General features: G+C 44.4%; 1 protein-coding gene across 1 annotated transcript; it reads left to right on the top strand.

Annotated features, from left to right (window-relative positions):
• Positions 1–175: 175 nt before the first annotated feature.
• Positions 176–14430, top strand: DRGX (dorsal root ganglia homeobox). Its single transcript, XM_048946202.1, has 6 exons — positions 176–209; positions 2055–2152; positions 2287–2388; positions 4593–4765; positions 5268–5380; positions 14168–14430. The coding sequence occupies exons 1-6, from the start codon at positions 176–178 to the stop codon at positions 14428–14430; spliced, it is 783 nt and encodes a 260-aa protein (XP_048802159.1).
• Positions 14431–26295: the final 11865 nt, after the last annotated feature.

The raw sequence follows: 26295 nt of genomic DNA, 5'->3' as shown, positions 1-26295 counted from the left end.
CCTCTGGGCTGGCTCTGGGCTCACCAGGGAGTTTCTGGGTGTTACCTTCTGGCTGTTCACCTGCTCTGCTCTTTCCCTCTCTGTCCCCAGGTCGGCAGCAGAGCCCTCGGCGGTGCCCGGCGGAGGACGCGGTGCCGACGCGGGGGGCAGCGGGCGGCGGCCCGGCCGCGGGGCCATGTTCTATTTCCACTGCCCCCCGCAACTTGAGGGTGAGTGGGGCCGTGTGGGGCTGGGGCTGAGGGTTCGTGTATGCTGGGGTGGAGGGGGTGCTGCGCTCTGGTTGTCCTCGCACAGGGAGTGTGCCGAGATGAGATGCGAATCTATAGAAAGAGCCCCATCTGAAAGCGCCTCGTCTTTTTCCAAGAGCAAACACAACCCTTTGCCCCCCTCCCTCTTGTCACAAGATGGAAAGAAGGATGGCATGGGTTTGGGTTTTTTTAATTTGATTCCTGTTGGAAAGGCCTTGTTTTTGCACCCCCCGCCCTCGTTTTGCCACCTGCCTCCCCTCCGCGGATAGCGATCCCGCAGTTGAGCCTCAGGCTACGAACGAGATGCTTTTCTCCCCTCCCAGCACAGATGTTGGTGTCATGGCTGTAATCGGGACACTTTCAGGACGTGGTCACGCCTCCTCCCTCCAGCCACAGGGACCGCATAAATCTTTCATGTTATTTTACAAACATTCTGCGGGAGGATGGGGAAACACGGGGCACGGCTGGGAAAAAAAAATAATCAAACACACACACACACACACACAAAAAAAAAAAAAGAGAGAAAAAAACGCTTGAGAGGGTTCTCTTTTTGAGCGCTTCATTTGAGAGGATGTTTTTGACTGGGTGGGTTGTTTAATTTTTCGTTTGTTTCTTTAAAAAAAAAAAAAAAAAGGCAACCTTCGTGATCCATCCGTGTCTCCCCCGCATATACCCTCAGCTCGGGTGAGGGGAAGCCTGCCTCCCAGAAAGGTCCGCATATACCTTCACTCCCCACTTCCTGCCTCGGCCTCGGCCCCCAGCGCTGCCTGCCCCGCTCCTTGTCCCAGTGCAGCGCTGTAGGAACCGGCCCGGAGGGGGCGGGATCCCCCCGGGTACGCACGGAGGGCGCCTGCAAAGCGCGCTCCGCGAAGTTGTCTCGAGCTGTGCCGAGCGTCACCGAGTGCCTGGGTAGCTTTGTTCGTTAGTTTTTGGCTGACAGCTTTGGAAACACGCTTTTGTCTGTTTGGCGGGGGGAGGAGGAGGGTTGTTGTTGTTGTTTTTTATAACCGGTGCGTGCTTTTGGCGGCCCGAGCTGGGGAGTGGCCCCCGAGGGCAGCGGGCGGCAGAAGCTGGGGGGGGGGGGGGGGGAGGGGGAGAGGCGGCTTCCCCGCGCGGGATGACAGCACCCGGCGTGGAGCATCCCAGGTGACAGTAGCAACACCACTTCCTTACACCCCCAAAACCAAACTAACCCAAGAAGTGGCAACAGAAAAGCCCTTTCTGGGGGTGTTTATCAAAAGCTTGGAGGGAAGCGACCAGGCTCCGTGGTCACCGAGACGGCATTTGTTTCTGCCCAGGGCTGCAGCTAGTATGGGGAGAGGACTGCTCCCCAGCGGTACCGTGGGCTGATCGCGGTGCCCTGCCCTGATGGCCCGAGCGGGAGAGGGGCCGCAGGACATCGGTGGGGGGCTCTGTGAGTTGGGTCCTGGAGATCCTCAGTGGTGCTGTTTTGGGCCCGGGGACCGGGGGGACGTATGTTCGTTTTGTTCTTTTTTACTCTACGTTGTCTGGGAAGGGAAGGGGAGCTATGTTTGAGCTGGGCATCCCAGCAGTCTGCCTGCCCTCTACAGGCCTTCCCTCAGGGACAAAGTCGTGCTCCGTCAACTCCCGGACCCCTTGAAGCCCCCGGCCGGGAGGGTTCACCCCTCCTCACACACACCTTCCATTGTTTTGAAACCCAACCGAAATCTAGCTTTTCTGAGAGGCAGGCTGCCTCTCTCTCCTGAGGAAGGTGTGCTGGGGCCGGCAGGCTGGGATCGCCCCCCCCGTCCGCCCCTCGACCCCACTGGGGCTCTCCTCCCGCAGGTGCTGCCCCCTTCGGAGCACACTCCGCCGGCGACTTCGACGACGGTTTCCTGCGCAGGAAGCAGCGTCGCAACCGCACTACCTTCACCCTGCAGCAGGTAGGAGCGCGACCCCCTACGCCCCCCAGCCTCGCTTTCCCCGGTTCTGTGCCGAACTCCCTCCGCCCCGACGGGCAGGAGCCCCTCGCCTCCAGCGCTGCCCTTGACACCTCCGCTCTCCTCCCTTCCAACAGCTCGAAGCACTGGAAGCGGTTTTTGCTCAAACCCACTACCCCGATGTGTTCACTCGGGAAGAACTGGCGATGAAAATCAACCTGACGGAGGCCCGGGTGCAGGTAAACATCCCGGGGATGATTGAACTCTCGGGGATTCAAACCAGCAAACTTTTTTTTTTTTTTTTTTTTTTTTTTTTGACATCATCACTGCAGAGTGCACATTTGGCCAAAGAACGCAAATGAAGACGATCTGTCATTTTCATGATGCACTTTAATAACATCAACATAATGTGGAATATTAGATTAGGTTGATTAATCGGTCATTCATAATTAACTAGTGATAATGTTCTACACTAATTTGTCCGTGTCTCCAAGGTACTAAATTACATCAATGCACATCCATTTCCTTGCTTTTGGAGGGGGTGTGCATGGAGAAAAGAGCTGAGATGTGGTTCTGGCGGCCACTCGGACCACTGGAAGGCCATGGGCTGGGGCAGCTGGGGGAGCCCTGCGGCTAGCAGGAGCCTCTCCACCTCAACTTCTCTTCCTTTCCTCTACTTTCGAAACACTTAATTCTGATGGCTATAGAGCCTGTAGAGCAATTTCCATGCCTTTCATAAGGTCCAATGAGATAAGACCATAAGATCCATTGGCCACGATCACTCTTCTTCCTTCTTTCTCTTTTCCACGCTTTCCTCCTTTCCTTCTTATTTTTTTTTCCTTCCTCCCTGCCCCCTTTTCTTTTCCTTCTTTTTTTTACTTTTTTCTTTTTTTGGCCCACATGTTTGGTCTTTTTTTTGCATACTCAGAGATTGACTTTGTCTAAGTGTCTACAAGCTCTGCTAAGAGCTCTACTAAGAGCAGAACTCCTGCAGTTGTAAGAGATGGATCCATACAACTCTGCAGGCATCCACGCTGACTTGCAAGTCATTTTTTGAACCCAATTATGTATTAATTTTATTTATGGGGCTTTTTTGCATGCTGTTTCTGTTTTTTGTTGTTTTTTCTCTTTTTCCTTTTTTCTTCTTTTTTTTTTTTTTCTTTTTTTCTTTTTTAGGTGCTTGGGGTTAAGACTATGCAAAGATATAATTGTAGGAAATATAATAGCTTGCCTTTTGTTCCCTAGGGTCATGTTAGTATCTCTTAAAACCCAATGGCTGAAGAGAGATAATGGAATTCACCACAGTAAATTGGGGATTGTAAACAAATTATTTCTTCTATAATCAGATTATGCGATCCTGATTATTAAATCTGAACATGAATCATTGGTCATATGTGGGCAAATTAAAATGATTATTATTTGGAAATGAAAATCTTCTTTTGCTAGTGCATTGTAGGTACTGGCTTAAAAAATAATAATAAAAAATGCCATTTTGGCTATTGGTGTCTAAAGACTGAACTGCAAATTGAGATAAATGGGACAATTATTGAGCATTCAGAAGTGGAAGATCATAACTTCTTCCTGAAAGGTGCAAGGGTGAGATAGGGGTGGTGACAATTGGATTGCTGAGGACGGGTGTTTAGCCTTGTTGTTGGCTATTATGCAAACAGACAATAGATGCAAGCATTTGTTTAGCCTGCTTTCATGCAGGGACATGGGGAAACACAGAGGATGGGAGATATGTTTACATTTATACCCCTTGCTCATTCAAATATGATTAATGTGCTATAAAGCAGAGTCTTAATCGAAGATGATGTTGTCAAACAATAACTAAATAGGGAAATAAACGACTTCATCATGCTCTTTCCTCAGAAGCAGGCGAACTGTCAGTGCAAAGTCATTAAAATATGATAATGAAAAATAGCTCAATTAAATGTTGTTATAGCTGTGACCTTCATTCAATTAAGACGCAAGGAAGTGTCTGCATTTTGCTTTGCATTTAACTGCTCTAAATTTAGAATATAGATAAAATCATTATTCAACGTTTGCTGATATATGCAATTAAAAGGCAGCTAACTAAAATGGAGTTGGAGGAGGAGAATAATAAAAATCTTGCCTATACTTGAAGTCATGTATTAAAATGTGAATTCCTTGACCTCGAGGGAGGTTTGGCATTTTCCACCTCAAATATGGTGCTTTCAGAGCATCTGCTCCAAGGTAGCAAAAAAATCCTCAGAACTTTTGTTTTTGGCTTGTTTTCCTTATAGATAAATATTCAAGAGAGAAATGTAATATTAAGGCTCCTCTAGGATAACAACATAAACACAAATAAGGAGAGATTTTATCCAAAATCCAATCTCACCAGACTAAAATTCGGCAAATGTTGACTTCCTTTACATTTGGCTAAATGTGGCATTCAGCCTGGCTTGATCTCCTGCTCCAGGTGTGGTTCCAGAATAGAAGAGCTAAATGGAGGAAAACAGAGAGGGGAGCTTCTGACCAAGAAGGCTCTAAGGAAGCAATGGCTGAGGTGGCGCCTCCTGTCAGGAACTTAAATTCCCCTTCTCCAGCTGATCAAACTAGGAATAAAAAAGAGAGTCTGGAGATCCAGCAGAGGTAAGAATAATCAGCTGCTGCTCTTTGGGACAAGCATGCATTGTGTTTGTGGACATACATGCATTGATAGATGCTAAGCCTGCACCTAGATAGTATCAGTTTGAAGTACAATCTAAACCATTAGAAGGTGAACCACCATCAACTCCCTTCTGCCCATGCGGGTGTGAGGAACTGGTGGCTGTGGGAGGCTGATGTTACCCAGGTTTAGTCCCCAGGCTTAGTCCCCTCCAGTTTGTTCTCAAGACAGCAGTACAGAATTATAGAATCACAGAATATCCTGAACTGGAAGGGATCCATAATGACCATTGAGTCAAATTCCTGGCTCCATACCACACCCCCCAAAAATCAGACCATATGTCTAAAAGTGTTGCCTGGACACTTCCCAATTCCACCAAGCTCAGTGCCTTGACCACTGCCCTGGGGAACCTGTTGGTGTGCATACGTGCACTATTTTTGCAGTCAGCTGCTCTAATTCTAAAGGCTGCTTTCTCTTCTCCCTCAGCCTGAGTCGAGCAGTCGGTCCTACAGGACCCTTCTTCCCCTCCTGCCTGCCTGGGACTCTTCTCAACACAGCCACCTATGCACAAGCTTTATCCCACGTTGCATCTCTAAAAGGTAAGTGATTTTAACTTTGGATAGCAGCTTAAAGAGCAGCTTCATCATGTTTGGTGGATGCTCCTACCTTTGCCAGCGAAAAGCCATTGGGATGTGGTAGATCCTCTCTGTTGCAATTGGTTGTAGTTGCATTGACTGATGCTGTGGGCACAGGAATGGGTCTCTTCTGGTAGCGTGGTTTGCGGGTAAGCTCTATCATTTTGCTCAGCTATCTTCAGTGAGGTCAGGGTTTGCAACCAGACAGGTATGGTTTGGTCCTTTAAAGTTCTCTTTGCATGTGTTTCTTTTTAAAGGGTCAAATTTATGCTAATAAATTAATTATTCACATCCTTTTGCATTATACATTGCCTGGCATCATTACTGATATTTCATCCCCTCTTCGTATGCAGTTTCCTATGTAGTATTTTTCTGCAACTCTTAGACCTTTCCTCTCTTGACCAGCATATCTTCCTGAAAACTTGAACACAGCTAGTACATGGGGACAGAGCACTATGCAAAGTAATTACGTGGCATCCAGGCTCAGGATGCTTATATCCAGTGTCCATATCCCTTTGGGCTGCAAAAAGCAGCAGTATGCATCTTTTAAAAATAAATCGCCAGCTGATCCATTAGCTGTTCCTAGTCTAGTAATTTCTAAGACTAAGGGTGCAAGCAGGATGAATTCAATTTATAGATTTATAGGATGTACAGTCTCATAGCACTGCCAAGCACAAAGTGGCACGTAGCTTTTCTTTGTGCTCAGTTGGTGCAATATTTTGAGAGGAAAATTTCCCTGTTCAGGACCTTCTGCTATGAAAATTGAAGTCCTCTACAGTCTCTTGCTATGCTCCCTGGCATACCTCATGTTCCTCTTGAGTATTTCCACTTGAATCAGTGCAGTTGAGGTTTATTCCTGAAGCAAAAGCTTTGAATTGCAGAGTTTGTCCTGTCCTCTCTTCCCTCTTTCTCCAAGTCTTTCCAAAAAGAGCAGAAAGCATAGCAAGTGCCATTTTGGCAGGTGATTCTGAATTGAGAAAGGCCACAGAGGTGTGACCTAAGCCCTAGAGCTAAAAGGATGACAGTCAACCCAAATGCTGAGGCAGACAGTGGCTGTTGGACTGTACAGTCCCCTCCACCTCTGCTCTGTGACCACGAGCATCTCCGCTGGGCAGGAATAGCCTCTCTGGAGTAGATACAAGCAATCTTAGGGGGCCAAAAAATTATTTGCTGACAATGTTATCCTGGGTGTGAAAAAAGGATTGATTGTGTTCAGTAAATAATTTCAGGTGGAATTGGCTGCTTTTTTCCTTAAAATTTACAAATAAGTACTTTTTGAAATGAAATGCATCAATACCTCCTCATGTTTCATGCTTAAATTTAGCTAAATTTTAAAGAAAATAATAGCAAGAAATGGAGGCTCGGCAAAATGAAATAAAAATGGACAAATGAAACATTTGTCATGAGGGTTTTTAAAGTTTTATTTATTTGGAAGACTTATGGATCTTCTTTTCTGTGATTTTACGAACCAGTCACTAAATTGAAAAAATAATAATCTGCTACTTTTTGCTTGATAGCAGTTTTACAACCTAGGGGCAGGAAAAATCCTAGTCCCAAATCTCAGGCAGATATAATCATTAGGCAGTCAGTTGCCCAGACTAACAGACAGTGCCCCTGAAACACTGTTCCCAGATAAAATAAAGATTTTTTGTAATTTGGGCAGAAATGGGCAGCTATCTTGTGCATGTATGATGAATTTTTCAGCTACACCTTCAGTTCCTTGCTGAGATGCTTTGGTTTACATTTTCCTGTGTGACTCTAGAAGTTTCTGGGTGTGTGCAAGGGTATTTTGTAGGGTACTGTGATTTTAAGAAATCCGGCTGCAGATCCTACCACGAGTTCTGTGTATGCCTGTTGACACGTTGTCATGCTTGCTCAGTTGAGCTGCTCCTGTCTTCTGCAGTTAAGTCTCAGTGACATCAAATATTGGCTTTGGTGTTAAGAGGGAAGGATGTGACTGTAAGGTGGCAAGTTTGATTTATACGAGCAGAGAATAAATGGAGCATCTTTCTTGTGGTATTTACATGTGAAATTATGTTTTCTCTTTCACTGTCTCACCACTGTAAGTTCCTTTTCCCTGTTTCTCTGAACGCAATTCACCTGGACTGGAATTGGGTCTGTTCACAGCAGACCTGTGCTTCCCTCTGGTTAATTGGCAGTCAGAAGCAGGACCATCTCTAAAGGTCCAGTGCAGACCAAAAAGATCTCAGGCACGATTCATGTTCTGTTTTACTCTTGTACAGAAACGCAAGTGAATGACAGTCCTTCTAAATGTGACTGGGAGCACAACTGAGCTCACACGCAGGTCTGGGAGAAGAGAGTGTAGGTGTGAGAAGGAAGGAAAAGGCAGAGAAAGGCTCAGTGTTCACAAAGCCTTTACGTGGTCTTCTTTGTCTTGCTCAATTTAGAGAGTTTCACTCTCCTTCTCACTTCCCTCTTTGAGGTAGGAGTTGGTTTGTACCACTTCAGGTCTGTTGAGGGAGAGCTGACCATACATTTAGGTGGAAATTACTCAGTGTTCTTCTGTACCTTAATGAAGTCTCCTAAGCATCTCCCTTGAGAATCTAGTCTCATTTTGCAACAGAAATACTGACTGAGCCCTACGATGATGATTCTGAGAACAGAGAACTTTGAGCAATGCAAAATCCCATTAAATTATACACAGGGCATAAAATTCCAATATTTTGCTTTTTTTTTTCCACAAGATTTTGCACATTTAATTGAAAAGCCATGTGGCTAAGAGCTCTTCCTGGCACCTATCTTCATCCTGACCATGTTTTGAAACCACCAGGAATTTTTCGTGCTTTTGAAACCAAAACAATTCCTCCAGAGTTAAAGCCATTTCACTAGCAGTGGATGCACAGCCCGGCTTTCTTCTATGCAAATTTCAAAGGAAATACTGATAAAGAGGTTCTCTATGTGAATCCTGTAAATAGATATGTATTCTCTCAACTGGGAAAGCAATTCTGACATTCTCCAGCAAGTCTGTAAAGCGGACAAAAGGGCACTCCGAGCACTTCAGACACCATTGGGAAGTTTAGGATGTTTCCTTCTGAGGAGGCAAGATGTGTTTTGTCAGGCTTGCGAGCCAACACTTTGTTGGTGTCAGTGAGTAATATTTGACTGATGCTTTAGAAGGAGACAACTAAAATCAATATAGTGAATAACAAGTGATGGTGGTGATGTAACTAATTAACAATTATTTCATCTCTCTGGGACCGTTTTCATTCTGCCACCTGAGAGTTCACTGTCTTTTATAAAGAAACTAATACCTCTCTTTCTTCTTCTCTCTGATGGTTTGGCTCCAGCCCCAGATTTCCAAGGCTGCATAAAGTATCTAGGGTACATGCTATCTGTATCTAATTCATAATGTAAAGATATAACAAGCACAGTTTCCCAGATGAAGTCAGTCTAGCAAAGACAAGAAATCTCAGGACAGCCAAGTACAGGGCGGCAGCTTTGCTTTTGGACAGGCTGCATGGTGCTGAGCAGGCTTGCTTTACACTCTGTGTAGTTCTGCAGCTCTTCAACGGGCAGCACTCCTCTGAGTCCTGCACATGCTGCTTCTGGGTAGCTGGTGGATATGGCTGGAACATGAGTCTGGGTCTGTTCTGGAAACCGAGCAGAAAACTGTTATCCCTGTGCAATTTCTCATTTGAATAATTAGCATAATGACATAATGTTGGTGGATTACTGTGCTTTCTACTTCTGGGTTTTAGTTTTTCACTGCTGCTCATAGTCAGGAAGAAGTGTAGCTCACACAGATGAAATTTCAGTTGTATGTTACTTTCTGAAATTGTCTTAATTTGACAACAATGCTACTTCATTGTGGCGACTTCGACATTTCCATGGTCTTCCAAGATGAATCACTTACTGTAAACTATGCATCTGCAGTCCATTTAGTAGATTTAATTGCAGACCTCAAATATGAAGGGAAAATACTTGTTTTATTTATGGGCTGTATAACAGTAGAGTCATCAGGAGAAGCTAACGTTCTGTGCACAGAGAGACCTCAAAGTACCTTCTTAATGGATGACAGCATGAATGCAATTCATTAATGCAGAAGATGTTATAAATGGGTGTAAACAAGAATCTCCGGTTTTAGCGGAAGTGTTCTACCATTTCTGGTGACTGAGGCCAAAAGTGTATCTGTTACATTCCGCTGAAATTTCCCCAGGCCCTGTGATTCAAAGTGCAGTGTGTGAGGAGAGAAATAATTACACTTGTCAGGGAATTACTTTCATAATTCACTTCCAGCTTTGCACTGTGCAAGTTATAGCTCAGTTGTTTTTATGGCACCTCCACACCACTTGCTGATAGAAAAGCAAGACTGCATTATGCCCACCAAAGTGGATATTCCAGGGGATTACGTTCCTTCATGGTTTGTTGCTGCCATGGTTGCTGTTGTTCCTATTAGGGGAGGCTTAATTGCAGTATCCAGGAAAAAAAATCATACCAATAAAGAAGCCCCAGTTAGAGCTGTTCATCCATTACATTTTGATTTCTATTATGTAAAGATGAAGAGAATTTTCTCAGCTTACATAGCATAATGATATTGGGCAAAAAGTGTTCAACAACCTGACTTACCCCTGAACTGGTGCTTATTGAACTGAAGTGCCTCAGTTTACCTTGAGACTGGGGGACTGGAATCAGAACTTGGGAGTTCCTCTGTTTTCTCTGTCATTCAATTGTACTCAGTTACAGATGTACTGATTTTTCTCAGCATGTGACTATGGCAAATCACATAAAATAGCAAATTAGCAAGTGAATTCTGTTTAACAAATTCATTTTCCACAGCAACACAACTTCAACAGGCTACTCTAAATAACGCTGTAAGTATCTGGTTCCTTCCCATTTCATCATTTGAGTCCATTCTTCTTGAGTCTATTCTTCTGAATCTCTTGTTTCACAGCTCTAAAAGGTTTGGATAAAACTACCTATGTTTTGCCCACTTATTCCTCAGGCTTTAATAGACACAGTTTTGGCAACATATATGAAGAGCAAAAGGGAGCTTCCTTTGGAATCAGCTCTGACTGGTGAATGACACTATGAACTCAAGGTTGCTTTTGACCTTCCAACCAAACCAATGTGACTACACAAAAAATATATTTGATATAAATGTAATATTTTCACTGCAAAGTAAACAGAATGCATTGATAAGTGATGATTTAAAAGCAAATTTTTCCTCACTTCCCTCCCCCTACTTAACTTGCTGTTCAGCTGTTCACATCAAACATGGACATGCACAAATACTGCAAGAGGCAGTGAACTGAGTTTTTGCATTTTGAAAGGACCGCCTGTTAAATCCTTTAAACTGTTGGGTTGAAATAGAAAACATATATTTTAAATACTCCTGCATCGATATGAGCCCCACTCCCATCTCACTCTAAGCTGAAACTGAACCTGAGAATTGCACAGAAAGGTCCACAACCAAAATTGTAGATCAAATATCATTACAATTGAAATGTAACGTTGGCAGAGACAAGACAGAACTAATTTAATTTTTCCTGTCAGTCTCTGTAGTAGATCAATTAAACTGCCAAGTGGATCAAATATTTCAGACTGTATTTATGACATTAAGTATTTATGTTCAGGCTGAGCATTTAAAGTATGATCTCATATACGTGGAGGTTCAGATCAATTCAGCAGAATTTGCTCTAAGTTAATGGAAATCTAATTGTGCATTTTAATTTTGTGTACAAGAGGCAGTAAGTTCCTAAAGGAAAGAAAGCAGTTCTCTGTCTGTATTGTAGTAACCAGCTCCAAATCCCATTAAAGCGATATCAAACTGCAAGAGAAAAAGCTGGACTGGGTTCTAAGGCTAAAGGTCTAACCCTCACTCATTTTGATGGGAGTTAGATAGGTGCCTAAACTTCTCTGAAGATGTTAAGTAGGAACAATTCCTTCCTCCTCCCTGTAAGCTCAGGCCTACTCCAATAAGATATAAGAGAATAGTGATATCTACTATGTGTGGATGGGGTCTTTTTTGGGTCATGGGCTGACTGAATGGGCTGCTGATTCACATATTGTTTGTCCTGGCCTTTATGCCACCAAAGTCCGATGGATTTCATTGGATTTGCTGCCTGCAGACACAGGCAATTGCAGGGTAGATTGAATCTTCCTTTTACATTAAATAGAAATTGGGCTAACTCCTATTCTCTTATTCTCTAGCAAGATTGTGGAGCAAACAACACTAGATACTCTGTATTTTTTTTCAGGTGGGAGCTGTTGTTTGCAAGTGTTTTAACCTGGAATTCTTAAGTGAAAATGCAAGGAGTGATTTATGGGTGAAATACTGCTAGATATCCTAGTTCCCACTGCAGGTAACTGCACCCTCAGGTTGCAGAGCTATGGGTAATATCAGCACTAATTATTAAGCAAAGAGCTTAGATTGGTACTGAAGGATGTTAAATATTTTATCCCTCTCTAATGATGGAATGAAAATTATTCTTAGAAGCTGGAGCTGGTTTATATTCTTTTGAAAGGGACTCTTCTCCACTTCTCCCCTCCTTCGGCTTGGCAGTGTGTTCATTTCTGGTGGAACATCTTAGTGTGTAAGAGAGCAGCAGTGCAAATACAGCTGATGCACAGAGGGACATTTACATGCCCCATTTCGGAAACCAACTTTTAGTCAGTGGGACTTACTAGCAGTGAAAAAAATGACTTTCTACAGCTGAAAGACCTGCAAACTGCAGGAACTCTAAGTCACCAGTCCTGCTCTCCTGCCTCTTGTGAAAGAAATTCAGAATGCTTGAAGTGGCTGCATTTCATCAGGGCAAAACATGACTTTATGAGCACAGTTAGTGGCAAAAAATGTGTTACTGAATGGATTTTGCTATAAACTTCTCTTGTGCTCAAAATGATAATGAAATTAAAGATAGATTTTCCTACAGCATAAAGCAAAAATGGAGGATATTTGTTGAGTAGTAATATACACTTGTGTAATTCATTTGAATGTCTAAACTCATGGAAATATTGTTCTGCTGATTAGATGCTCTATCAGGGAGTATAATGAGAGTAGAAGGGGTTATACTAAAAGGGATTGCATTAATAGTTTGTGCCTTATAGAATCTTTTTTACTTTTTTTCTTGAGAACCTTACCTGCAAGCTACTACTTTCTGATAGTTGTTGTGGAGAAGTCTTGCCAACATCCTAAAAACAAACAACTGTCTTGCCTTCATCCCTCACAAATGGGTGCTGACCCCTGGCTACCAAGAGCAGCAGTGGAAGAGAAAAACTACCTGCTCCCTGCAGATTATTAGTTCCATCAGTTAGTCATGAGCCATTTAACTCAAATATTAACTTCAGAAATTAAAACAAGTCCTTGGCTTGGAAAGATCAGAGGAAGACACTGTCGGGTTGTGAGCAGCCTAGCTGTTGCCTGCTTTGTGTATCAGCTGAAGATGTGCTTCTGCTAGGGGCTGAAGAGGATATGGAGTTTGTGTGGCCATTAAGAACTCTGGGGAGAGCGGTGTTCCACTATGTCTCTCACCGGAGAGCAAATCAAAGTGGCAGCTCAGCCATTTCACTCCTTATCCAGTACTATATTTCCTGCTTGACACAGCCTGTGTTTCTCACATTGTTGGAGTGAAGATAGTCTGGCCCACCCCTCCTGATGGGACTCTAAGCCATCTCAACAACAGCAGTTTTAGGAGGCTTTGATTCGCTTCTGGAGACCCTTCTTGTGTCATCATACCTAAGTAATACAGAGGTTGTCTCTTGAAGGCAGAACAGACTCATGCAAGCAGACTTGATGCTTGTAGTTGGAGTGTGGACAAGAAAAATCCTTTCTCATCTTACTGTGCTATAGGGAGCCCCACACTCACCTAACAAATTCTGCTGCCCAGTCTGATCAGTCTTCAGTTTGTTGGCGGAAGGCAGGGGACACCTCCAGCATGGGACTGAGGGTAGACATGGAGCAGTAAATTGGGATAGGAATTGGAGACAAGTTCCATCTTGGCTGTGGGGAAATCTGCATGATCTAAGCTTTGCTGCTCACTTCTGACTCTGCTTGCCCTCAATTGCTCCATCTGTCACCTGCTTGTCTCGCAATATATGAACTCTCTATAGAGTATATATACATATATATATATATACTCTATATATATGTACATATATTGAGTATATATATATATACCTGAAAGGAGATTGTAGTAAGAGGGAGGTTGGCTTCTTTTACCAGGTAACTAGTGATGGGACAAGAGTCAGTGGTCTTAAGTCACACCAGGGGAGGTTTGGGTTGGATAGTATGATTAATTCCTTCTCAGAAAGAGTAGTGATGCATTGGAACAGGCTGTCCAGGGAAGTGTTGGTATCACTGTCCTTGGGGGCATTCAAGAAAAGGGCAGATGTTGCACTGAGTGTCCTGGTTTAGAGTGGTCACAGACATGGGCTGATGGCTGGACTGGATTATATTATTGGTCTTTCCAACTTTAATAGTTCTATGATTCTATGATTCTTTCCCTGTGGGTCTCAGCAGAGCAGAATCTAGTTTTCTAAAAATAATCTACATCCTGAAAGCATCTACATACGTACTATGTCAACTGAAGAGGGGACTTATGCCACCTGGGATTCAAACCCCATCCCTGCCTTCTCCAGGTTGACTGTTGAGGGAAAGATACTGTGTGTGGTGTGGCATTTGTAGGTGTGTGTCACTCCGACCAGGTCAAAGGACCATCCTCACGAGGGTGCCCTGCCGCTGGGAGCATACCTTCCCCAGCAGTGATGCTGCCTTTTCTTCTTCCTTCCCAGGGAGCCCACTGTGCTCATGCTGCGTTCCAGACCCCATGGGCCTCTCCTTCCTGCCCACCTACGGCTGCCAAAGCAACCGCACTGCCAGTGTGGCTGCACTGCGCATGAAAGCCAGGGAGCACTCAGAGGCCGTGTTGCAGTCTGCCAACCTCCTGCCCACAAACGGAAGCCCCACTCCTCCTGCCAAACCCAGCCCAGAGAGCAGCCAGGACAAGCAGCCCTCTCCACCCAAGGAGCACATGGAAGGGGAGAAGAGTGTATGAGGCCACATTGACGCTAGCCCCACAGCCTTGGAGCCAAGACCAGACACCGGGGCTTTGCCATCGATGGAACTGCAGTGTGGCTGTGCCTCAGTAGCACATCACAGGGCCACCAGGGACCCAGCAAGTCTGAGTGGCCACTCTGGCTGCCTTTCACACACCCTTGCTGCTTTTGCACCGCTGTAGGTTCATTCTCCTGATTTATTGGCACTATCTGTGTTTGGAAACATTTGTGAAACTGTTTTTATCTCCCGTTCCACAGTCCAGAGATGCCAAAATGCCCAGGACACTGACTTGCTTCTGCACACCTCAGCCATGCTTCCCAAGGCTGCATTTGTCAGCAGCAGGGCAACCCCAGCTGCCTTTGGGACTTGAACCACCTCTACCTGGTTCTGACCTTCCCAAGAATAAGAGTCACCATGTGGGGAGCAGGGGCTGCTCCCTGGGGATCACCACCATCAATAGTCCTTTATCCTGCATGAACAGGGCATGGCTGCCAGGTATGTGGTCTGGGGCAGGAGACCCTTCCAGGCATCATTTACCCTCATTGTGCACAGGCACATGAAAGTGCATGTTTACACCAGCCTGGCCTGATGTTTTCTGATGGCATTTGACTTCTTAACAAAATCTACCCCAGACAGGCCAGGTGTAAGAGAAGCAAAAAGATAGAACAAAGCTCTTTGTAATTTTTCCTTCTTCCTTCCTTTCCCTTAAAGTCAAACATTCAGTGGAGTAGATTACTGGGGAAATGTTGAGATCAGCTTATCCATAAATAAAATCCTTGCACAGGCTTCCATGTGAATATTAGTCTTGTCATTCCCAAGGTTAGACATAAAAGACACACGACTCCAGAGCAGCGTTCTTAGCTTCAAATGGTAATGCTGGTATTTTAATGGAGAGTGCAGTTATGTCTATATGCAGAAAGCTGGGGGGATTTTAGCATCATTCATTGTCTCCTTCTCTGGAGATGTTCAAGACCTGCCTGGATGCCTACCTGTGCGACCTGGTGTAGGGAACCTGCTTTGGCAGGGGGGTTGGACTCGATGATCTCTGGAGGTCCCTTCCAACCCCTACAATTCTGTGATTCTGTGATTCTGTGATTCTTTTGGAAAGAAAGACTGGGAAACAAAATCATCCTGGATAGCAACACTGCAAATATGTCCTTGCACGATGAGTTTTTAATAAATAGGAAATAAAATTTGGAAGGATATTCCTTTATGCCATCCAAAATCAGACTCTTTTGTTCATTGAAGGCTGATTGGAATGATTCTGGACATGAAAATGTATGAATTATTACACAGTGGGCACAGTGCAGAGAAGATATTGATGCCTCAGGAAATATGCTCTTATTCCTGACCCATAACACTGCAGAGCAAAACAGAATAAGACCAGATGCTCTAGCATATTTCTTTCATGGGCAATGTAGAAGCATGTTTAAACTTAATGATACGGACTCGCTTTACTCGGATGCCTTTTGCAGATTCCTTGGAATTGTCCACGGATGCCCGCAGTGAATAGAATGAAAACACTACTCTAAGACTGTATCAAGTAATGTGGAAGACAGTGGAAAGACTCCTGTCAGTTCCAAAGGTCTTCTGAGCAGGTCCTTTGTGAGAATAGTGCTCAGGTCTGTCCTGTTGTTAAGAGGAGTCCATTGTAGTGGTGGTTTTTACCATAGGGGGCTGATTTCGGCACAGAACCTCAGCTAGCAGAGTTTTCAGGTTCTCATTTAGCAGTCCAGGTTTTTCTGCCACATTCACTGCTGACCCTGTGGTTTGAGGATGTGTTTGGAAAGGCAGCCCCAAGTAAGGTTGGCAGCAAAATTTTCTGTTCCCTACCCAAGTGATCTTAGCCTACAAATGCCACAATCCCAAAGTACCTGGGATTTCTCTGGCTCTCACAGGAGCCTCCTGTGATGCTTTCTCCAAGGCAGTGTTTGGTGTCAGGACCCACACATAGGGTGGAAGCCCTGCTGTTCAAGGGATGGACTCACAGCACCAAGTACCTTCTTTGTGCTGGGAGTGAAGGGTACTGGGAATATCTCCAGGGTGGGATCTATTTCCTCTGTTGATGAGCCATCAGGGAGGAAGATGCTAGCTCTGTCCTTGGACTTAAGCACAAAGAAAAACCTGACAGGGTCCATGTCCCTCTACTGGAGTCATTTTGTTTTACATTTGCCACACAGTTTTTGCTTTTTTTTCAGGCAGTCCTAAACTGTCCTAATTGTGGGAGTAAACATGCAGCAATCTGTGCTCCTTCAATGTGCTCCAACTTGAGGAGCTGCTCTTGCTGAGCTGTAGAAGGACAGCATTTCCCTGACTGCAAATTATGGCTTAGTTTGAATGACAGCAACAACCTTCTTCCACCAAAATAAAGGAGATCACGACATGCTTTGTTGTAGGGGGCAGTTGGAGAAGAAAGAATCACTGGTTTCTTAGTGATCTTCCCAACCGTAATTTGTTTTTGAGATTTCCACAGCCTCAAAAAAAAAAAGATTAAAAAAAATTATTTCCACTCCGAAGAGGCAGGCCCAACTTCATTTCAACATAATTACCTTACATTCAGTTGAACTTCAGCCCTTCTGTATACTAACTCTTCAATCTAATTGTTTGATTAAACTCGTATTTCCTCCAGAAAGGTACATAAATAAGTGAATTGTTGAGCAAATTAAGAATACTTAACAGTATTGCATCTGAAAAGTAGTTATGCTGATTAAATTTTCTGTCCTTGAGGATTTTCAGGAAATTACTTTTGATCGTCAATAACACAATTAAGTAAACTACACGCACATTAGCATGAATAATTGATAAGAAATTATGTATTACCACGAAGCACTGATTTAATAATTCATGATGCGACACTCTAGTGACTGTGCAAAACTGGATAACATCGACAAGTCTGCCTGATGTTGCTGGAAATGCTGCAATTACAAACAAGTCCATAGTTTTGTTGTACAATAAAGAAAAGTATCCAATGCATGCTGTAGTTTCTGTTTGTTTAATACATGAATAAATTTAGAAAGAACACCCTGAAAAGTTCCTGTCCTGTTTTCATTCAGATTAATTCCTCTATCCTACCTTCGCAGTGATGGCTATCTTGTTCTGCTTAGACCACAGTGACGTTGCAGAGTGAGGAAGCTCTCAGACTCGCAGCTGGAACCTGGGAGTTTTGCAACCTGCAAAATTCAGGGGTTCAACATTTTGCAGAGCCTCCTGGTAGGAGCAAAGCTGCTTTAGCCACCCCAGAAGCCTCAGCTCAAAGTCTTTGGGGTTCTGCATGGTCTGATATTGCTATTATTATCATTGTTCAGCATGATTTTGTGGATAGTTGCTTTGTCAGCTTTAAAAGAAACTCTTGGATTATGTATGTTTTGAAACTGCACTGTGCCATGTTAAATGCTTGGCTCATTCACCTACTGGTCTTGCAGCCTGCCTAGCAGAGGCGGATACATATATGCATTCTTATTAGTAAACCAGGGGATGCTAAACCACATTTTCCTTCCTAGTTTTGGTCTGAGACAGGGCAGTGCAGCCCATGGGAACTTGCTGGAGGTTGCGGAGCAGTAGCACTAGGAAGAGAGAACACTCAAGGGATGTGTCCCTGTTATGCCCTCATCCAGCCACCAGATCCTTCCAGACACATTGTGAAGGAGCTACCTGCCCTCCTCCTGTGCTGTCATATATCAGGGCTATCTCTCTTAAACCACTTTTGAAATGGCCATCTCAGTAGCTTTGATTAAGCTTGGCATTTAAAAGTTTATAACTCAGCTATAAAAAGCCACTCAGGCTGAACCCCAGTGTGCAAGGCTCCAGCCCGGGGGGATGATTAACATGCAGCCTGATCCAACAACAGCCTTTTTTCAGTTCTGTGATAGAAAATGTAAGCCCAATGTATGAGGGACAGACAGAAAACGAAGATTTTTTTTTGCTTGATGATCACTGCATTTATCACTAGATCCCATGCAGTTATTCTCTGTGTATTTCCAGACTATCATGAGCCAGACATAGTGTGAATGGCCTCTATGCAAATATCACTTGCACGATTTTGTCAAAACATCTCCAGTCATGGGCTCTTTCTTCATGTGGTCACAGACACCTGCAATGCCCAGGCAACCTCCTTGTGGGCCATCTCTGCTGCCTCTGCCCGTACTGTCCCCACTCTGCAGTCTCCCTCTGCCCTGTACACAGCTCACAGCTTGCTGCCAGATCCTTGCAGCACGTTGTTCTGTGTTTGTTAATGAGCTTAGTGCAACACACCATAGGACCTTCACTATAAGTCTGCGTGGCATCCTCTCAGCCCTCTGTGTATTTTCTGTCTTGCAGATCTGTTTAGGTCTCCTTCTGCCTACCTACAGTACAGCAGGAAATGAGGAGCAGAGAATGCAACTTCACTGTTATGCCGTTGGCCAGTGCTTCCCTCACTGCATGCTGGATAGTAATGAGATTGTTAGGCTAATTGGCTCTTTATTAAGAGTATTATTTACAATGATGCTGCAGGCCATGTGCATGCAGAAAAGCACAATCAGACTCTTCCTTCTAGTCATCAAGAGGGCCAGGGATGGCCTTCTCCCAGCTTCTGAGTCTCCCCCACCCACTTATCCAGGAAGTCTGTACTTGCTTAAGGGTAGCATTCATCAGGGCTGTGTGTGTAACTCCTCTCCCTGAGTAGGCTGAAGGGGAGCCTCCATACAACTCTAAAAACCCAAGTAGTTTCTGCAATGGAGTGCTCATGCGGATCTGAAGGCAGGAGAGCCATTGCTGAATGCTGTCAAGCCCTCATGTGTAGGCATGGCAACTGCTCTCCCAAACTTCAGGGAGAAAATCAAAGCCACAGATCATGCTTCTCCAGCACCACTCCTGCCTCCCACACCAGGCAGGGTGATGTGGGAGGAAGTCATTTGCTGTTGGGCGGACCACAAGGGAGCAGAGGATGGAGATGAAATGCTTGTGGTGTGCTTCTGTGGCACAGTCTGCCTCTCAAGGAGCTGCTACTCGATAAGGATCCTGTTGTATTGGTTGTCTGTGTGGTGGAACCAGCGTGTGAACAGGGGAAGTGAGAAGCACTGAATGTATACCCATGCACTCAGCACATAATTCAGCCCTCTCCACTGAAGGGGTCTGACACCCCTGCCATAACTAAAAGGGCAGCCTCCGCAGAGTGGAGTAAATAATGCTTTATTCTTTCCAGTTAAAAACTTCCTCTTCACTGCAGTGAAATATTGATGTGGTGACCATATTACCGCAAAAAAACCATCTTTTGCTGATACCCACTAATGAAGTTTTTACATAGATCTGGCCTGTGAGAATGAGAATTTCTTTAGCATATAGCACATCCAGCCTTATTGAAGGTGATGCATCAACAATATTTCAATGACCCAAACATAATGCCCTTGTTGCAGCCTTGAGCTCTATGCCATGAGACAAGCAGGTGCTGCTCTGCTTCCTCATACATCTGGGCACCATTTTTTGTTGTTGTGGCAGGCCTCCTTTGGTAAACAAGAAGCAGTTACAACTCACCAGAATTTAATATATTGTTCTGCATATTTTTTTCAGTATTTAAAGCTGATGGTTTCTTATGTAGTCAGTGATTTTGCAGTACTGCTGCAACAGCTGAAATTGAGAGGGAACAATATATCATTCAGAGAGACTTGGACAGGCTGAAGCAGTGGATACAGCACAGCATAATGAGCTTCACCAAATCCAAGCACAAGGTTCTTGTAGCTAGGTTTGGCCAAATATATCTCATTAGCTGCCAAATTCTATTCAGTTACATCAGTGCCTGCATGTTCTGGGCTGTGCCCTTTGGCCCAGGCTGGGACCATGGTATGGTCACCAGGTATGTCCCGAGAGCAGCCTTACTTAGGAGGGCCATCAGAAGGCAGTCTCAACACAGCCAGCCTGAGATACTGTTCCCGGGGACTGGTCAAGGCCAGGAGAATCATTCATTTCTAATTACATTGCTTTTGCTTTGTCAGCTGAACTGGTTTACCTTTTAGTTCTTCTGCTTCAGAATTTTTGTTTATTAAACTCCAGCATTCAGTATTGGCCCTAGAGACTAACACTTGCTGTAGTGGCAAATTTATTAGGCCTCCCTTAGCTATTGAATAGGCTGAGGTTTTTTATTATATACACACAGCTTCTTTACACCCACATGGTACATGAGCCGATGTGTTAAATAAGATCCAAGACCCATTAAATGAAGAAGCCCATCTCTGCAGAGAAGACTCCCCAGGAACCAGAGCTCTGCCCGTTATATCACAGCTGGCTCACCCCTGCTCCGTCGTGCCGGCTAAAGCCATTGGTTTTTGGCAGATGCCTGAGAACCAAGATGTTGATGTGATCACCAGTCCTTGGCAGAGTGAGGCACAGGAGCATCCCTGGGAGTTGTTTGTTTTTATTAGATTTTTTTTTTCCTGTAGCAGTATGCGAGAAATTGGCTGCCGGGAGAGAAGGAAGATCTACAGAAGGATGATGTTGATCCTATCACTCCTCTGAGACACCACACCCGATCAGAGCAAGATCTACTTGGATCTGAGACAGGGTTCTCCAGGGAGGATTTCACAGTCACAGTTCAATGGGGGTCAGAAAAGAAAGCTTCAAAATATCACTCAGGAAACCAAATACCTGAGGTCTTCTGCAGGGCTCAACCCACGAGTCATCCAGATTTGTTTGGAAAAATGCCAGTGAGAACAAAGCAGCCAGGCATTCCTTGGTGTGTATGCATATGAGTGGGGGTGTTAGCAAACCCAGCTTTACCCTTTTTGATGGGCTTTCTCTCCAAAGGCCTCAGGACCCGCACTTGAGAAAGCCAGCTCCACGCCAGTTCCATGTACCCTGAGCAGTCTAGGACTGCACACAGTGTTTATCCCCACTTTGCTCTGTGGGTCAGAGCTCGTAGCCTATGTCCAGGGGTCTACTTTAATAACTGTGCCAGACTCCATTGGGAGTGACACCCCTACAGTGAGGACTCACAAGCCACTTGCTGCTCCATGCTATACCGCCCTCACTGCATTCTGTTGTCACCAGGAGAGAGGAGCAGCACATCTGAAGATACAGGAGATATTGTTTGCCCTACAGAAATGAGTGAGATCAGTGTGGAATTTATTTATTTATCTATTTATTTATTTATTCTAGATAACGGTGGTCAGATTCTTTACATTTTATTAAAATGCCTCAGGTCTGCTGCTCTGCACAAATGTTGAGTGTCTAAAGAGCTGCTGAGGCTGGGAAGCCTTTTGTTTATGGGAAACTCTGGAAAACTTCCAATTTCTATTCAGCTCAGATCAAATCAAGGTTTCTGAAAAATAATCTGGTGAGTTAAGAGCCATGCATTTGTACTAATGCTATGAATCAGCTTCACAATAAAATACCTTCAGTGACACCAGTTTTTTTCTGTTCTGCAGGGTGTCATTTGCCAGTGTAGCAGAAATGCTGAGTCATGGCTTGAAGCAGTGATTGAGCACCCAGTGGGAAGGTAGGGCCAACCCAGGGAGCCAAGGTACATGCAATGCACCTGAGTGACCATGTGGGGTGGAGCCAAGGATCCACCTCTTCCCAGACCTCATTCAAGGGCTGGCAGTGGAGGCAAAGGTATCTTGCTGGAAATCCCTGCTAACCTAAGACCTGCTAGAGGTAAGCAGCTTCTCCCCCCCCACTTCATTTCTGCATCTAACACTGTTGCTTTTGGGCTTGTCCTCATTTGCTGCAGCTAAAGACTTTGCTACCCTGCTATTATTGCTGTGCTTTCCATCACATTATAACATTACAGCCAGAAACATTGAAAGCCAGAAAGGAACATGCAAGCAGGAGTCATCATTATTAATTAGATTTTAGAATCTCATTAATGAGCCAGGAGAGAGAAGCCAAGGTCCTGAAGATGCCTTGCTCCTATTTCCCCCTGCACAGGCATGTGACTTGGCCTTCATTTCACAGTCTGTTTCTCAAACTTGTCATACTCAGCCAAAATAGGTTTTGCGCGTCAGGGTGGGTACACTTAGGCCATGGTTTAACAAAGCTCATGAGAAACCTGTTATAGAGGATAGTTGCATCTGCCAGATGTTTGGATTTTTTTGTAATGAAGACATCTGTTAACCACTCTGTTCTTCTGTGCCTCCTTCCTCCTTCCACTCTGTCTGTAACCAACTCTTTCCCAGCTCAGCTCCTTGCATGCCCATCAATGGGGGGGGGGGAGGAACTAAGAGTGAGTTTACTTTGATTTGGGCTGAATTTAGGATTAAGTGAGGAAAAAAATCACACACCAATATTCTTATAGATCTGCCTGTGGCCTCTGAACATCACAGGCTTCCTCCTATCAGGGCTACTTGGCCCTTCCCAATGTGGTACAGCAGTAGCCATAGTATGGATGCAGGCACACATATGATACCTTTATTTTACCACTTGGGTGAGATTTATTTAGAGGATAGGCTTACTGCCATGGCACAAAGCTGAGTTTTGCTGACAAAGCCCTGCTGCCAGATGTGCTGCAAGCACAGTGTGTGAACATATAACAGTGCTACTGTGCGGCCGGAAGCTTTTCAAAGACCGGGCTGTTGTTTGGGCTTTTCAGATGAGAAGCTTAAAAACTGACAGGTCTAAACCACATGATTAGCGTCCTGCTGAGTATGATCAGATAACATCACTTACTATCCTCCAGGGATACTGATGTTGCACACCATTAAGCATGTCGTGAATGCCCAGAAGTATATAAAACCACAACCGGGTTCCTCTACCATTTGAAAATGCGTTTGGTTAGCAGCAGGAGCAGCCTCCAGCACTGATAACAAGACCTCCTGCACAGAGTTTGTCTCACAGCAGCTGTACGCAGAGATGCGGGCAGCCCGGCACCAGAGGGAGCTCGGCAGTGGCAGCAGTATGTAAGCATGTCAGCATCAAATGAGAACTACTCAGTTTCTTTCAGGAAATGTCTCAGCTCACAAGAAGACAGCTGAAAAACCCAAACATGAGCAGGAGACCTAGGTTCCGCTGCCTGCAGGGCAGGTACCAAGGTAACTGTAGTTAAGCAGGGTGGTATGTGGCTCTTAGGAAACTATTGGAGCCAGTATGTGTCAGTACGCTTTGGTTTCCAGAACTCCAGCTGGTATTTGACCTTGCTTAGTGTATGTGAAGGCTCAGCTGGTTGCTAAAGGGAGGAGTTTACTGCTGGTTGGAGCAGTGCTATGGCTGACCTCTTTGCCAGCAGAAGTGTATATTGTCTCAGGCTGACAATGCAGGGATTTCATGATCAGAAAGCACAGCTGCTCACTCCTCTGGCAGGACAGAAGGAGGAATGAGGCCATCCTAGGTACGCCTCTCCCTCTAGGACAAGAACATGGAAAGAGACAAATATTTTCCTTGGGTAGAAGAATGTGTCTGGAACACATAGGAAGCCCAGGGGAGAGTAGAGCTCCTATGGGACAGACAGTGCAAGAAATAGGACATGCAGACCAGAAGGTGGGAGAAGCAATGGGAGCTTCAGGGGCTCTGTTTAGGTCATGTCCAGACATTTCGTTATAACATAAAATACTATATTTATAAGTTAAATGGACACGTAGACATGAAACACCAGAAACACTGTTATATAGTCCTACATCCATGTATTGATGTACTATAACAAATAACATCTTGCATTGCATTTTCTATCTGACTTTTCGGGGGTGGGGGGGGGGAAGAAAAAAACACAGCCAATTTTGGCAATTAATAATTCTGAAATATTTCCGTCACTTTCCTTGAGAAAGGATGCAGTCCCAGGAGACCTGATCCAGGCAGCAGAAACTGATTATCCCAATGGACTTTCTCAGCATGGTCAAAGAAATCTCAGTATGATCAAAGAAAGGGTTTCTCTTGGGCCAGATCTGCCTTGCATCTTCTGCATCTTATCAGCACTTGTAATAAAAGGAAGAATCCCTGTTTATTTCAGTCTTTCTGTGCCATCTGTGGTCTGTCAATGTAAAGAAAATCCTGGTTAAAGTCACCTGAGCTTACCTGAAATGCTCCATATTAGTGACTAAAGGCTGTTCCTGCTATAGTGAAAAGCATGGTGCCCATTTTTGGTTGTTTTGTTTTGAATGTTGCCACTCCTGTAACAGATTTAAGAAACTGGAGGGGCAGTTGAGAACAAGATGAGGGTCTGACACTGAAAGGGTGGGAGCAGGCGTGCACTAAGAACTCTGGAAAAAGGTTGGACAAGATTTGCAGGGGAAGGCTGACTTTGATAAGCCCTGGCTTTTCAAAGCATTCCCTAGGTTTAAACACCTATGACTTTTTGCTGGAGTTCAACTTCTTTCCATTGCCAGAAACATTTCAAAGACTATCCCTACTTCTCACAGGATCTTAACTACCTCCTTCTGAAGTACCTCAGACATTGATTTATTCATCTTTGCTACTGGACTTTGACATGGGAAGGTGTTTAATTTTTAGCATGGAAAGCTGCTTCCCCAAAGTCCTGAGTTAAATCTGCTTTAATAAAAATGCAGAGCTTTAAGCAATTGGGACATAAATGATTTCTCTTCTGCACTACTGAAATGCTGCTTTGTAAGTATGTTCAGTAAAATATTAGAAACAAGCCTCTAATTGCCCATAGAGTACTGAAGACCTGACTACCTAATGTAAAAAATCAACATCATAAAAATTTTGAGAATACTGAAAAGAAGTAAGGGAAGACCACAGGTCATTTTCAACCATTCCCTTTTCACTTCAACCCCATAATTACACTATTATCTTTAATATCAGGGGACAGTGGTAAACATAAGATCATTGTAAGACTGAAATAATGACCCTAAAGAAGAAATAATTTAATTGTTGACCTCTATTGTTATAATGGGCCTTTGCACACACAAAAATCACATTAATATTCAATTTACTCAAGTGTTCCATGCTCTATCTTGTATAAGGCTCTGAAGCACAGTTTCCTTAATAAAAATGACTGATGTAAATGAGTTCTTCCAAATTACACACTTAAGTGTATTCACTAGAGCCCACGTAACCTATCCCATACAATATCACCAGCTCCTGATGCTGCTTTTGAGTGAGACAGAGAATCAAACATAGAGGTCTTAATTTTTACAGGAAGACAACAGAGTATTTCCCCCAAATACAGAGATGCAATTCTATTGAAAGTGTTTCTGGTAAATCATGTCTAGTAAATTTTTCTGCTTGAGCTCTGTCCTAACCAAGCCACAGTAACATTTTCATGGTCAGCCAGGACTGCTTGGCTAGTTAGGGTTCAAAGCAGGGAGAATCTGAATGAAATTGCCTGTTGGTACAAAAAGAGAGCTGAAACCTCATTTAGAAATTTCAGCAACATTCTGTAATGTAACAGACAAAGAGAGAAACTGAGAAGAAACTGCTGGACCAGGGGCTGGCGTCTCACCTACAGGGCCACTGCCTAGACTGCAGCCCTCATGGTGGGGTGGAGGGAAAGATGGCTGTGATGCTGGCATGGAGTGCACCCACTTGGCTTACCCTCCCCTCTGCCGGAGAGGTAGAAAGCAAGAGGAAATCTTGCACAGAATAGCTCCCAGACCTATTGTTGTGTACTCCACACATTTTTCACGGGTGTCAGTAGTTTTGTGGGCATAACTGGAGAAAAAGCTACATTGAGACGTAATTGTAATGAAAAAGCTGGTTAGAAGTCATCCCAGTATTGCAAAACAAGTCCCTTTTATTTTATTTGTTAATTAATAATTACTTATTTGCAAATACAGAGTGTCCTGGTGACACATATGTTCCTGGAGAGATGGTTAAGAAGGCCCTGAACACCCAGGGAGGGGATGTTCCAACTCAGCTGCACTCTGAAACAAATGCAGCATTTTGCACGAGGAAAGATGAGTTCCTGGAACTGAATCATGGCAACGGATTGGCAGACCCCATC

The sequence above is a fragment of the Lagopus muta genome, chromosome 5, assembly GCF_023343835.1.
Source record: "Lagopus muta isolate bLagMut1 chromosome 5, bLagMut1 primary, whole genome shotgun sequence".
NCBI lineage: Eukaryota > Metazoa > Chordata > Aves > Galliformes > Phasianidae > Lagopus > Lagopus muta.
The sequence above is the reverse complement of the archived record's forward strand: the minus strand, read 5'-3'. Positions and strand labels throughout refer to the sequence as shown.

Coding starts and splice junctions, on each gene's coding strand:
- DRGX (XM_048946202.1), top strand. CDS start 176: ATGTTCTATTTCCACTGCCCCCCGCAACTTGAGG. Junction 4,766..5,267: donor AGTCTGGAGATCCAGCAGAG/GTAAGAATAATC, acceptor CTTCTCCCTCAG/CCTGAGTCGAGCAGTCGGTC. Junction 5,381..14,167: donor CCACGTTGCATCTCTAAAAG/GTAAGTGATTTT, acceptor CTTCCTTCCCAG/GGAGCCCACTGTGCTCATGC.